Consider the following 14,643-nt stretch of genomic DNA (forward strand, 5'->3'; position numbering starts at 1 on the left):
AAGTTTTGGCAAACTCCAGCCTGGCTTTTTTATGTCTCGGGGTAAGAAGTGGGGTCTTCCTGGGTCTCCTACCATACAGTCCCTTTTCATTCAGACGCCGACGGATAGTAGGGGTTGACACTGTTGTACCCTCGGACTGCAGGGCAGCTTGAACTTGTTTGGATGTTAGTCGAGGTTCTTTATCCAACATCCGCACAATCTTGCGTTGAAATCTCTTGTCAATTTTTCTTTTCCGTCCACATCTAGGGAGGTTAGCCACAGTGCCATGGGCTTTAAACTTCTTGATGACACTGTGCACGGTAGACACAGGAACATTCAAGTCTTTGGAGATGGACTTGTAGCCTTGAGATTGCTCATGCTTCCTCACAATTTGGTTTCTCAAGTCCTCAGACAGTTCTTTGGTCTTCTTTCTTTTCTCCATGCTCAATGTGGTACACACAAGGACACAGGACAGAGGTTGAGTCAACTTTAATCCATGTCAACTGGCTGCAAGTGTGATTTATTTATTGCCAACACCTGTTAGGTGCCACAGGTAAGTTACAGGTGCTGTTAATTACACTAATTAGAGAAGCATCACATGATTTTTCGAACAGTGCCAATACTTTTGTCCACCCCCTTTTTTATGTTTGGTGTGGAATTATATCCAATTTGGCTTTAGGACAATTCTTTGTGTTTTTTCATTGGACAAATTAAATGAAGATAACAAAGAATTTGTGATTGCAATCATTTCCAGGAAGAAACTGAGTATTATCTGACAGAATTGCAGGGGTGCCAATACCTTTGGCCACAACTGTAATGGTTGTGCCTCTACTTTTCTTATGGTATGCAAACATGTTGTTATTGTGATTAATGGTGGTCTCCTATTCTAATTAATGGGCGCTGGCATCTCCATGTTGTCCCAGCAATTGGTTCATAAGTCAAATTCTAAAACAGATTTAATATAACTACAATAATCCCAACCAAGCGTCTGGCAACAGAATTGGACACATACAGTCTGACATCAGATAAGTCAGAATATATCTACCCCCCTGGACCAATAGCCCAGATGCTTTTAAAGCTTTTGCAGATGGATGCCTTTCGGTCCATACTTTGCATCAGTATTTGTAAGCACAAACTAGAGGAGTAAGTTGAACGCGGAAGATATATAAATTTTTTTTGTGTGTTTCTTTTCCACTCCTAATTTTGGAAAAAGGACAATTTCAGATGAGTGCAACACAGGCAGATTTTTGTGCAATAAAAGGTATCTATAAAACCTGTATCCAAGCTAAACAATTGCCATAATATTCATTCTATTTACTAGGTAAAAAAAAAAAAGAGCCTGAGCGGAGGAGAGGGCCTCCCAGAATTAGGACAAGATCATGGAGCGGTTCAGTTTTATTTTCTTGTGAAAAGGACACTTGGTTCTGCCATCACACTACTCCCACACAGTCTCTGTGCTCTACTTTCTAATAAATATACGTTTTAGCTAGAAGAAGCTGCGTCTGGCTGGTCGGCCCCTGACAGATGCATGAACAAGTCTCCTAGTTCAGACACTTCATCATCCGTACTGGGGACGCTTCGATTTTCTCGATCTTCAATAAAGTCCCAGAGCCTGACTGCATTAAAGAACTGTAACGAAATAGAACAATGGATTATATGGTCGTATACGACGTTTATCAGCCATATAGTCATGCGCCATCTATTGTGAAGTAGTGACCGGTAAGGTCCCCAATACACATTAGACCAAAGTTGGCCGAACACAGGATCGACCACCAGACTAACATGTACGGAGACTTCACGACTCATTGCCCAATGTCATCTGTTGGGAGAAGGGATCTAACCGCAGATTCCTTTGTTCTCCATGAAGAGGAGTCTGACCGCAGCTCACATAGGGGACACGAGAACTGTCGGCCAAGCAGAGAGTACCCGAGTCTATTCAGGAGAGCTGATGGCTGAATAATCATTCTGCCGACAGCCATCTCAAGTGCAGGGGGTGACAGGACTTTAATGTCATCACAGTCGGAGTTTTAGTGATACAGTAAATTAAGAGATTTTGCATAAATATACACGCACCCTCACTGTGCCCTCTGATCCAAGCTGTTTTCTTGGCTTCTCGGGGTCTGCTCTGGTTCCATCTGGGTATGCATGCAGGTACAGGCACTTACCCCCAAAGGGGCAGGTGCTGCGTCCCTGATCAAAATACTTGCAGGCCTTTTTACTAAAACAGAAAAATAGGAATATTTTACAATAATACACACATTTTCCCCACATTCTTCTCTGACCAGTACAACCTGGCAATGGCCACACAGCCAATACGACGGCTCTTTATAAAGCATTGTACAAACATGGAAACAACCCAGAGAAAGAGACTGCACTAGTTGTCAGATGGGTGAAGGTTTTTTTTTCCCCCTTCACAAATTGTTCCTCACATTGAAATGCCCATTATGTCATTATATTTCATTTTTATTATTTTAATTGGCTCTCTGCTGTAACTGGAGCTGGTAAATTAGCCCAAATTACAAGGGACCTTCAGCCTCCTGGCTGCATAGCACAGGTGACTGGGTGTCCTAGGACCCAACATCTCCTGCTTTCTCCCTACATCCAGCGATCACGACCGCTGAGTCCAGAGGAGAAAGCAATGTCACCGCTTCCTACACTGTATACACGGAACTTGTTCAGCGCTGTGTATACAGCAATCAGGAAGGCAGAGATGATAATAAACCCTCTCTGCCTTCTCTATGTAGAGTTGGCTGTGTCTGACAGCCAGCTCCCACCATCCCTCCCGCAGCTACATCATCTCAAGCAGATGCACTACTATGCAGTTACGTTTTAATACATGACTACAGAGTAGAACGCGGCATCCTGGACCTGCAAAAGTCCTCTTCTATTTAACAATTCCCAGGTGGCGCGACACCTGCACCCACCCCAGGCTGCGGCAGCATCTCTCCAGGCCACAACCTCCAACCCAGGCTGTGGCAGCATCTCTCCAGGCACCGGCACCCAACCCACACTGCAGCAGCATCTTTCCAGGCCGCGACTTCCAACCCAGGCTGCGGCAGCATCTCTCCAGGCCGCGACTACCAACCCAGGCTGCGGCAGCATCTCTCCAGGCCACAGCACCCAACCCAGGCCCCGACACCTGCACCCACCCCAGGCCGCGGTAACATCTCTCCAGGCCACGGTAACATCTCTCCAGGCCGCGGCACCTGCACCCACCACAGGCAACGGCACCTGCACCCACCACAGGCCGCAGCAGCATCTCTCCAGGCCGTGGCACCTGCACCCAACCCAGGCTGCGGCAGCATCTCTCCAGGCCGCAGCACCGGCACCCACCCCAGGCTGCGGCAGCATCTCTCCAGGCACCTGCACCCACCCCAAGCTGTAGCAGCATCTCTCTAGACTGTGGCATCTGCACCCACCCCAGGTTGCGGCAGCATCTCTCTAGACTGTGGCACCTGCACCCACCCCAGGCCGCAGCAGCATCTCTCCAGGCCGTGGCACCTGCACCCAACCCAGGCTGCGGCAGCATCTCTCCAGGCCGCAGCACCGGCACCCACCCCAGGCTGCGGCAGCATCTCTCCAGGCACCTGCACCCACCCCAAGCTGTAGCAGCATCTCTCTAGACTGTGGCATCTGCACCCACCCCAGGTTGCGGCAGCATCTCTCCAGGCCCTCTCTCAGATTAGATGGGAGACAGACACTTACCCCATGCCTTGCTTAAAAGCATCAATAAGTTCATCCTTCTTGCTCTGATCTTCTACCCAGTACACGCTAGGAATCACAAACTCGGAAATAACACGACATTCTGGGCACGACCTGATGAGGAAACAAGGAACATTACAGAGGAATAGACACAGGGTTTATGTTAAAAGTGATGAAATCAGACGTGTATTATTATTTGATTGCATAAAGGTAATTAAGATTTAGAGAGTCTCAGCCTTCACATTTTACGGTGGGGCGACTTATAAAACATTCTAACGTCCAGTGATAGAGCGGCGGTGCAGCTGATCTAATGTCTGTGTGCTGTTGGATCACTTTTTTGGGAGCGCGTCGTGGTCACACTTACTTTATAACCGGATTCTCAAACTGTTTGGCACATCGCCACTGTCTGATGCAGGAGAGGCAATATGTATGGCAGCAGTTCGACAGGATTCCGAACCTACGCTCCGAGGGGGAAGGCTTCTCATACACCACCTCCATGCAGATACTGCACACTTTGTCTTGGCTGGCCTGGAAAGCAAAAGCCTTTTCCATCTCGTGTTCAAATGCCGCCATGCACAACTGGGAAGGAAGCAAATACGGGCGATTATCCGCAGTCCTAGAAATAATGCATTAACGGGATCTCTGGAAAGTGCTCAACACTAATGTAATAGAGATATAAAATGTAACTTTTTGTATAGCTTAACATACTATTTTTTTTTTATATAAAATGTGTAATCAGCACATCCAGGTTATTGACACTGATGACTACGACTTTCCCGCACCTTTTCGTGGGATTTTCTCTGTTCCTGGTCATATGGATGAAGAACTTGTAGGTTGCAAATCTCACACATGTCTCCATGAATGTAGACACAGGTTTCTCCAAAGTGACATGTCCCAGCGGCTGCATAGGGACAAAGCTGGTGGGGGGCTTCAAGATAGGGGGCTGTCATTTCTACTTCTTCTAATCCAGTGCAGATGGCTTCCAGGTAAGAATGTGGCTTTACGACCAGATCGGCGCCTTGTGCATCGCTGCAAGACTGCGGATTGGAAATTGGATCGACTCGGCTCTTCTCTTCCGTCTGTCCGCATAGATCTGATTACAAAAGATATAACATTAGACACTTTATTTCTCCCATCAGCTGAAGGAAAAGAGATACTGTGTTAGGCCGGCTTCACAAGTACATGCTGCAATGTAACAGCAGCAACTTGAGCTGAGCTCCAATCGCTGCTGCTTAACCATCTAGATGCTGCTGTCAATCACTGACAGCACAATTTACATGATTCTAAATGTTTTGGGCATCTGTTCCCTGTGATGCAATTGTCTACTTAAGGCCAACGATGACACCATCTTACTGCTCCTGAAAAGCCCGACCTAAGGAGCGCAGGTTCACATCCCCTAGGGGGGATAAAAAGTTATGCATAAAGAAAAATGGATGGGAAGAGAAACATGGAAGGCTAAACTACTGTACATACCACGATCTCGGAGAACGATAGCCTTCTTCTCTCGCTTGTGCGGGGTGGTCTTGGTGACATCTGGAGGGGCTTCCACTGGCAATGACGATGCAGGAGGGGCCTCGACCGAAGCTGCTGGGACATCTTGAGGGTAATAAACCATAGGAGAGCTGGTAGGCTTAACATGATCATATCTGGAAAACAAACATATATATGATGCTGAGCTGTGACCCGAGAGTTTGCGCCTTAATGCGATGTGTCATGGTAATCAGCAATGTGTAAGCTCCGTACCTGCAGCGGGACCCATAGGCGCACTGGCCTTTTTGGTAGAATCGGCAGATAGAAGAAGGTTTACTGTTCGCCAAGTCATGAGAGAACAAACAGCGGTTTCCTTCTCGACACACCCCATGTATGAAGTATCTGAGGACACAGAATGAAGATGTTACAGGAGCAATGGAAGAAACAAAAGGGTCAAATCTGAAGTCCTACATTATGTGTCGAAAAGAAACTCGGCTAAAGATGATCAGACATTACCGTCCATCACGGCACAACTATTTTTTTAACCTGGACCATATTTTATAGGCAGCACGCATTAAATTTACTAGCAGCGTGCTCTGCGCCCAACATGTGGCTACAATACTCTCCAGCACAATATCAAAGGGAACTCGGCAGCATGCATCTGCAGTCAGATTCCCTCTAAGAAGCATCAACAATGGTCGTGCATGTCCAACGAGGGCAGATGGCTGGGTTCAGGGATGGTTCTACAGATGCAAGCATGGCCCTGGTGCGAATGTTGAGACTTGTCTGTGGTTCGGGCATGAGACACAGGTTTGGGTTGGGCACAGATCTTGAGGTTCAGGTAAGGACGCAGGAGCCGAGTATGATGGTCTTAGGACCTTATTTATTAAGGTGCAATTAAACATCGAGTGCGGAAAGACAGAACAGTCCAGAACGGATCAATGTGGAAAACAAAAAACAGATTAATTTCTAGCTAATATTCCAGTTTTAAGAAGAAAACTTTTGAAATGTGACAAGTTTTGCTTAGTGGGGTCCGGATGTAGAAACCCCCTGTGATCACTAAAACAACGAAGCAGAAGCGGCTCTCTGAGGCTATGTGCGCACGTTGAGCATTTGCTTTCAGAAATTTCTGCAACGTTTCTGCATACCTTGGCAAGATAAACACTGCAGAAAAAAAAAGCGCAGTTTTGGTGAATTTTTGCACAGATATGAAGGCTTTTTGAGCTAAATATATTTAGAAAAAAAGTTTTGTGATGCAATTTCTTGGTTCCACACCACCTTTTTCGTGCTCACGCAGTGTGGCATCAGAGTAATGGGATTAGGGCTTGGTGTCAGAAGAGGTTATTGACACCTAGCTCTAGGATTAGTAATGAAAAGGTGTCAGCCCGAAACCCTCATTACTAAGCCGATAAGACTGATATCCAAGAAGTATATTTTCTCCTTGCAGAGATTGACATGCTAAGCATGTCGAGATGAGGAGACTTAAAGCCGCAATGCTCCTCTGGGAAATATGCTAATTATGCAAATTGTCTCTTCAGAGAGGAAGAGAACTAGAACTCTCCAATAGGTGGCACTAGAGTTCTAGTTCTCTTCCTCTCTGAAGAGACAATTTGCATAATTAGGATAAGACTTAAGGTACCTTCACATTAAGCGACGCTGCAGCGATACAGACGATGCCGATCGCTGCAGCGTCGCTGTAGAGCTGTCACACAGACAGCTCTCCAGCGACCAACGATGCCGAGGTCCCTGGGTAACCAGGGTAAACATCGGGTTGCTAAGCGCAGGGCCGCGCTTAGTAACCCGATGTTTACCCCGGTTACCAGTGTAAAATGTTAAAAAAACAAACACACATACTCACCTTCGCGTCCCCCCGCGTCCGCTTCCTGCACTGACTGAGTGCCGGCCCTAACAGCAGAGCGGTGACGTCACCGCTGTGCTGTGCTTTCACTTTATGGCCGGTGCTCAGTCAGTGCAGGAAGCGGACGGCGGGGGACGCGAAGGTGAGTATGTGTGTTTGTTTTTTTACATTTTACACTGGTAACCAGGGTAAACATCGGGTTACTAAGCGCGGCCCTGCGCTTAGTAACCCGATATTTACCCTGGTTACCATTGTAAAACATCGCTGGTATCGTTGCTTTTGCTGGCAAACAACGATACACGGCGATCTGACGACCAAATAAAGTTCTGAACTTTAATCAACGACCAGCGATATCACAGCAGGATCCTGATCGCTGCTGCGTGTCAAACACAACGATATCGCTATCCAGGATGCTGCAACGTCACGGATCGCTAGCGATATCGTTTAGTGTGACGGTACCTTTACACACACACATTGTCACTAGCCGAAGGAAAGATGAAGGCTGGAGGCAGATGTTCATAGTCTGGGAAGGAGCCAATAGCCAAAGGTTCCCAGGTTATTAATATCAGCTCACAGCTGTTTGCTTACACTTTACTGGCTAGTTTACAAGGGCACCCCAGAAAAAATTGACATAGGGCTCCCCTATAAAATCTAACCAGGAAAGGCTAGGCAGACAGCTGTAAGCTGATATTAATAACCTGGGAACCTTTGGCTATTGGCTCCTTCCCAGAATATTAACATCTGCCTCCAGCCCTCATCTTTCCTTCGGCTGGTGACAATGTGTGTGTGTTAGTCTTTACTTAGCCTCGCTCTTCCCACTTGCCCTGTAGCGGTGGCAAGTGGGGTTCATATTTGTGGGGTTCATATTTGTGGGGTTGATGTCACTTTTGTATTGTCAGGTGATATCAAGCCCACAGTTAGTAATGGAGTGGCTTCTATACGCCACCTATCCATTAGTAACCTCATAATGATATTAGAAAAAACAGAGACACCCAGAATAAAGTCCTTTATTTGAAATAATGACACCGAGTCCTTTAATGAATCTTAATTAAACCATACTTACCAAATGCCTAATCCACCGAAGCCAATTTCTCCTGCAACAAAAATAAAATAAACTGCAATATTCCTCACCTTTCTGCAGATATGATCCATAATGTCCCACGATGATCCTGATCACTTCGAGAGCAGTCACTGATACACTGAAGGAGGTAATCGCTCCCGCAGTGTATCGCTGGCGGCCGGGTAGAGCGGTCACATCTCCCAGTACACGGGAGAGTATATAGTGGTTTATTATTTTACATTTTTTCTAGGAGATGAGGGCATCGGGGATTTGGTATTAGGCGAGTATAATGGGTTTTTATTTGAATATGTATGTAATTATTTTATCTTTTATTTATTTTATTTTTTTTTAACTGTGAGCACAGGTGTAGGCTGTCCAGACTACGTCTCCCATCAGCGGCACTGTTATCAGTGACAGCAAACGTAGCCCGATGGGAGCAGTAGTCTCATCAGCCCACTCATGCTGACCTGCGGTAAGCTTTTTACAGCAGGTTATCGTCACAGCTGACATCTTGAACCCGCGGGATCCTGACCGACAGAGTTACCAGCGGTAGCGTTACCGTGGGTCACAGTCACGCTGACATCTGACATGAACCCGCAGTGCTCTGACAGACGGTCTTACCGGCACTAGCGTTACTGCCACTAAGAACCACAGCGCCGGTGTTTCTTTCCCACGCTGTCACACAGATGACAGTGTGTGAAACACCATAGGAAGCTGGTAAAACGCAAACAAAAACTCAGCAAATCCGCAAACATTTTTATACCTGCGTTTTTGCTGCGGATTTAACTGAGTGAATTGAAGTCAATGGGTGGGGAAACGCTGCAGAAACGCAAGAAGAATTGACATGCTGCAGAAAAAAAACGCTGCAAATACGCACGAAAATTTACTAATCATGTGTACAGGACTTCAGGATTGTCACTGAATTAGCTTGCATAAGGATTCCATAGCGGTTTGGCCCATTTCTGCGCGGAAAAAGCACTGCGAAAACGCATCAAAAACGCACTTTGTGCACACAGCCTGACAGTTCTGCGTTCCTCCAACAATAAGGACTGGTGGCCACAATGGCCAAAACCAAGAGGTGAAAGCTGCTCTTCTCCGAGACCACGGACAGGCTCAATAGAAAGTACAGAGTTCATCTTCAGCGATGTGGTCGGCTGAGGGCTCCCTCTCCTTTGTCTTCGCCATGGGTGGTGGTCTCGGCACCAGTGTACCCACCAAAACTTCATATGTCATTATTACATGACGAAAGTTTTCTAAAAGTTCAGTTACATTTTAAAAGGCGAGTTGAGTCTTCAAATACATCTAAAAAGTCTTGTAACATGGGAAGGTACGGTCTTGTGATGAGGGTGTAGGCCAGGTACCGTCCAGGATTATGGTGCAGTTATGGGTCATGTATAGGTACGGATTGGGAATGTTCAAATATTAGGGTCTAATACCTGAACTCACAAGATCAATTATCACAGACCCGCTGTCTGACCAGGATCTGCAGCCATAACACAGATGATAAAATGTGGCCAACACCAGGTGGCCTAAATAAACCCGAACTAAGAATGTGAATTGGGCACAAATCTGGATAAACGAAGTGTAGAGGGGCGGTAGGGCCGGGTACGGTTCTTGCCCAGATTATTTGAGGCCGAGGCACAGAGAGAGGCAAATCTTTCCAAGATGCTTGTGACTGGTGGGTGGGCTTATGCAACTCTATTCCCTTCTCACACAGTGGCCCCTGGTCGTGTGAAAACAGGGTCTCATTGGAGTTATTGTCACCTTTCCGCAGGATCGGTGATAACTTACTGATCGATAAGGGTCCAACTGCTGGGACCTGCACCGATCGGCAGTGTGGGCATGTTACCCTCGTGTGAACGGAGCAGCAGAGCACATGCTCATCGGCCACTGCATCCATCCATTTGCCAACAGACCCCACGATCAACAATCACTGGAGAACCCCTTTATTTATCAGGATCGGACGGGGTCCCAGTGGTCCACACCCCCACGATCAACAAGTGATCATTGGAGAACCCCTTATTCTCAGGATGGCAGGGTCCCAGTGGTCTCACCGCTCATCGTATGGCAGGGGCCCAGTGGTCGCCCCGCTGATCCTATGGGAGGGGCCCACTGGTCGCCCCGCTGATCCTATGGGAGGGGCCCAGTGGTCGCCCCACTGATCCTATGGGTGGGGCCCAGTGGTCGCCCCGCTGATCCTATGGGAGGGTCCCAGTGGTCGCCCCGCTGATCCTATGGGAGGGTCCCAGTAGTCGCCCCGCTGATCCTATGGGAGGGTCCCAGTAGTCGCCCCGCTGATCCTATGGGAGGGGCCCAGTGGTCGCCCCGCTGATCCTATGGGAGGGGCCCAGTGGTCGCCCCGCTGATCCTATGGGAGGGGCCCAGTGGTCGCCCCGCTGATCCTATGGGAGGGTCCCAGTGGTCGCCCCCGCTGATCCTATGGGAGGGTCCCAGTAGTCGCCCCGCTGATCCTATGGGAGGGGCCCAGTAGTCGCCCCGCTGATCCTATGGGAGGGGCCCAGTGGTCGCCCCCGCTGATCCTATGGGAGGGGCCCAGTAGTCGCCCCGCTGATCCTATGGGAGGGGCCCAGTGGTCGCCCCCGCTGATCCTATGGGAGGGGCCCAGTAGTCGCCCCGCTGATCCTATGGGAGGGGCCCATTGGTCGCCCCGCTGATCCTATGGGAGGGGCCCAGTGGTCGCCCCGCTGATCCTATGGGAGGGGCCCAGTGGTCGCCCCCGCTGATCCTATGGGAGGGTCCCAGTAGTCGCCCCGCTGATCCTATGGGAGGGGCCCATTGGTCGCCCCGCTGATCCTATGGGAGGGGCCCAGTGGTCGCCCCGCTGATCCTATGGGAGGGTCCCAGTAGTCGCCCCCGCTGATCCTATGGGAGGGGCCCATTGGTCGCCCCCGCTGATCGCCCCGCAGTAACACCGGACAGTATATAGTCAGGCCCCTGACCTCCTGGTGATGGAGGAAAATCTCCCCGCTCCCCACACTGTCCTCCCCTGTAGAGAACCCTCCCCCCCAGGCAGAGCCCCTCCACATGTACTACCCACCCCCTGACACTCCGCACAGTCCCGCCCACTAGCAGCACGGTCCCGGGCCCCCCTCACCCCAGTCCGTACACAGGGCAGACCCCACAGGACCGGGCGCCCTCACCTGCACGTCACGTGTTTTGTGCTCATGGCTCCGTCCAGACAACGGCCACACGCGTGTTATTGTCGCGCAGAGGTCTCCTGCAGACTCCTCCCCTTCTTCTCCTTGCCCCGCCCCCCAGCTGCCGCCGGTATGACGTCAAGAAGCGGTGCAGCTCAATAGCTCTTCCGGCGATAAACATGTCCGCAGCGCCTTAGTTCCGGAGCATCCCGTCACTTATTTTTTCCCTAAACATGAATGCGTCCCTCCCCCCTCCTAGGATTAACCCATCACATCCTGACAGTGAGAAAAGCGGACTCCCCGCACAAATCTATATACACGGCGATATACAAGTCCCTGCAGCGCGGAAACGCTGTGGAGAGTCACGCGTGGCGTATTTTTCCACTTATTTCGCTGCAACACATTCAGTTTGTGATTTTTTTTATACATATTAATGCAAATCTTACTCTTTGCCCTAAAACCGCAGCGTAAAATTCCCCGTATGTGAATTCTCGCCTTAGCGCGTGTTCACACTCAGCTTTTTGTAATGGTTTATAGATTTTGTGCCGAAATCCGCATGAAAAAACGCTTAAATCATCGGCTTTCTATTCTTTCATTGAAACCGCAGGAACTTTAGATCAGAAGCAAAACTCCAGCGCTGAAATAATAAAAAAAAAACCTCATGGAGTGCTGCAGGGAAGGTGCCATAAAAAATAATTTTATAACAAAAAAATTTAAAATAATAATGTTTTCATTAAAAAAACAAAACAAAATATCATTTGTTTTTAATGGATTAAAATATGAAAAATAATTTAAAAAGTTTTGATATGTTCCACTTTTAAACACTAGGGGGAGCAGCTGCTGAAATGTGCAATGAAAACCCAGTGCACATAGTGACCTAATGGGCCAACAAATAAGGGCCATAGCTCTAACCAAAAACCTACAGAAACACAGGGGTATACAGGCAAAGGTAAACGCCAAATCTTTATCAATCAAAAGGTCGAGACATATTAGCAGAATCTAAACATAAAGTGTGCGACATCGGCAAAGCCACACAAAACGGCTCCAGATACAGAAAATAATAGACATTAGATGACCAAGTAAATGGACAGTCAGGTGAAAGGTCATGTATATTATCTCCCGATTATAGTCATAATATTTAGAGACCAGTATAATATAAAGTGGACATAACCCTGTGCTGGACTAAACAAGAGCCGTGCAGAAAAGATTAAACCAATGGAATAGGGAGGTAAATAAACCTGTGTGGCAGCCACTGAGGCACCCCGACGCGCGTTTCGCATTCAGCTTCCCCCGAGGGGTGACGGTTCATTTATTTGGTTCTCAGTATTGCTCCTTCTTTAGAACTAGTGACTATAGTCCTGTGACTAATGCACAACTCTTTTTTCAGAAAAGATCTCTGTTATATTTCAAATGGTTTTTTTTTTCCATCTGTTTATTTCCTTGTAGGAGTTCATCATTCCACTTTCTATCCATTTTATCTTGATGTATACCTCTAGAGATCAATTATTTGATTGCTGTATTTTTTTGTATGTGAAATTCTTTCTGAGTGTATACTTACAATGTCTATTATTGGCTGTATCTGGAGGGGTTTTGCGTGGCTTTGCCGATGTCTGACACTCTGCTTTTAGGCTCTTTAACTATGTCTTAAAATTTTGTTCAATAAAGATTTGCCTTTTTATCTTTAGCTGTATCCTCCTGTGTTTCAATAGCTTTTTGGGGTTTATAGTTCTTTTTGCTAGTGTACAACTAGCTCAGATTACGACTGCAGTAAATGTGGGCGGGGTCTGATCACGTGTGTGATGTCACCGCTCCCCGCCCATACTGGGTGAAGTTTAGGACCACATTTTGTTGGTGAGTTCAAAGTGATACTGAGAAGTGGAAACACTGGAAAGTGTCACCGAGGACGGCCGGCAGAGCGGATTCTGGTAGTTGGTGCAACTCGCTGTATCATGCGCTGGTGTTAGATACATGAAGCATATCATGTGCTGCAATTAGATACATGGAGTGTAACACGCTGGCATTAGATACAGGGCTCAGTGTCGTATATCGCACAGGATGGGATTAGATATGCAGTGTCTAATGTATGCAATGCATCACACCGCTCCGTCCACTTCTATGGGAGCAGTGGTGTAATGTGTGACACCGTTCCGTCCACTATGGTGAGTGAGATGTATATCCTCCAGGACACTATTGTGAGTGAGGTGTATATCCTCCAGGACATTATTGAGAGTGGCGTGTATATCCTCCAGGACACTATTGTGAGTGAGGTGTATATCCTCCAGGACATTATTGAGAGTGGCGTGTATATCCTCCAGGACACTATTGTGAGTGAGGTGTATATCCTCCAGGACACTATTGTGAGTGAGATGTATATCCTCCAGGACACTATTGTGAGGTGTATATCCTCCAGGACACTATTGTGAGGTGTATATACTCCAGGACACTATTGTGAGTGAGGTGTATATCCTCCAGGACACGATTGTGAGTGAGATGTATATCCTCCAGGACACTATTGTGAGGTGTATATCCTCCAGGACACGATTGTGAGTGAGATGGTTATCCTCCAGGACACTATTGTGAGGTGTATATCCTCCAGGACACTATTGTGAGTGAGGTGTATATCCTCCAGGACACTATTGTGAGTGAGATGTATATCCTCCAGGACACTATTGTGAGGTGTATATCCTCCAGGACACTATTGTGAGGTGTATATACTCCAGGACACTATTGTGAGTGAGGTGTATATCCTCCAGGACACGATTGTGAGTGAGATGTATATCCTCCAGGACACTATTGTGAGGTGTATATCCTCCAGGACACGATTGTGAGTGAGATGGTTATCCTCCAGGACACTATTGTGAGGTGTATATCCTCCAGGACACTATTGTGAGTGAGGTGTATATCCTCCAGGACACTATTGAGTGAGGTGTATATCCTCCAGGACACTATTGTGAGTGGCGTGTATATCCTCCAGGACACTATTGTGAGTGAGGTGTATATCCTCCAGGACACTATTGTGAGGTGTATATCCTCCAGGACACTATTGTGAGTGAGGTGTATATCCTCCAGGACACTATTGTGAGGTGTATATCCTCCAGGACACTATTGTGAGTGAGGTGTATATCCTCCAGGACACTATTGTGAGTGAGGTGTATATCCTCCAGGACACTATTGTGAGGTGTATATCCTCCAGGACACGATTGTGAGTGAGATGTATATCCTCCAGGACACTATTGTGAGTGAGGTGTATATCCTCCAGGACACTATTGTGAGGTGTATATCCTCCAGGACACGATTGTGAGTGAGATGTATATCCTCCAGGACACTATTGTGAGGTGTATATCCTCCAGGACACGATTGTGAGTGAGATGGTTATCCTCCAGGACACTATTGTGAGATGTATATCCTCCAGGACA

The 14,643-nt window shown here is 47.6% G+C and overlaps 1 protein-coding gene across 1 annotated transcript; it reads right to left on the bottom strand.

The window, feature by feature from the left end:
* Window positions 1-1,345: 1,345 nt before the first annotated feature.
* On the bottom strand, window positions 1,346-11,422 carry MKRN2 (makorin ring finger protein 2). Its single transcript, XM_077276147.1, has 8 exons — window positions 11,231-11,422; window positions 5,425-5,553; window positions 5,155-5,327; window positions 4,464-4,774; window positions 4,046-4,260; window positions 3,685-3,795; window positions 2,053-2,197; window positions 1,346-1,608 (listed from the first exon to the last, which is right to left on the bottom strand). Exons 1-8 carry the CDS (start codon window positions 11,254-11,256, stop codon window positions 1,462-1,464), a joined length of 1,257 nt encoding a protein of 418 aa, XP_077132262.1. The 5' UTR covers window positions 11,257-11,422; the 3' UTR covers window positions 1,346-1,461.
* Between the last annotated feature and the right edge of the window lie 3,221 nt (window positions 11,423-14,643).

Source organism: Ranitomeya variabilis, chromosome 8 (assembly GCF_051348905.1).
Source record: "Ranitomeya variabilis isolate aRanVar5 chromosome 8, aRanVar5.hap1, whole genome shotgun sequence".
In the NCBI taxonomy this organism is placed as follows: domain Eukaryota; kingdom Metazoa; phylum Chordata; class Amphibia; order Anura; family Dendrobatidae; genus Ranitomeya; species Ranitomeya variabilis.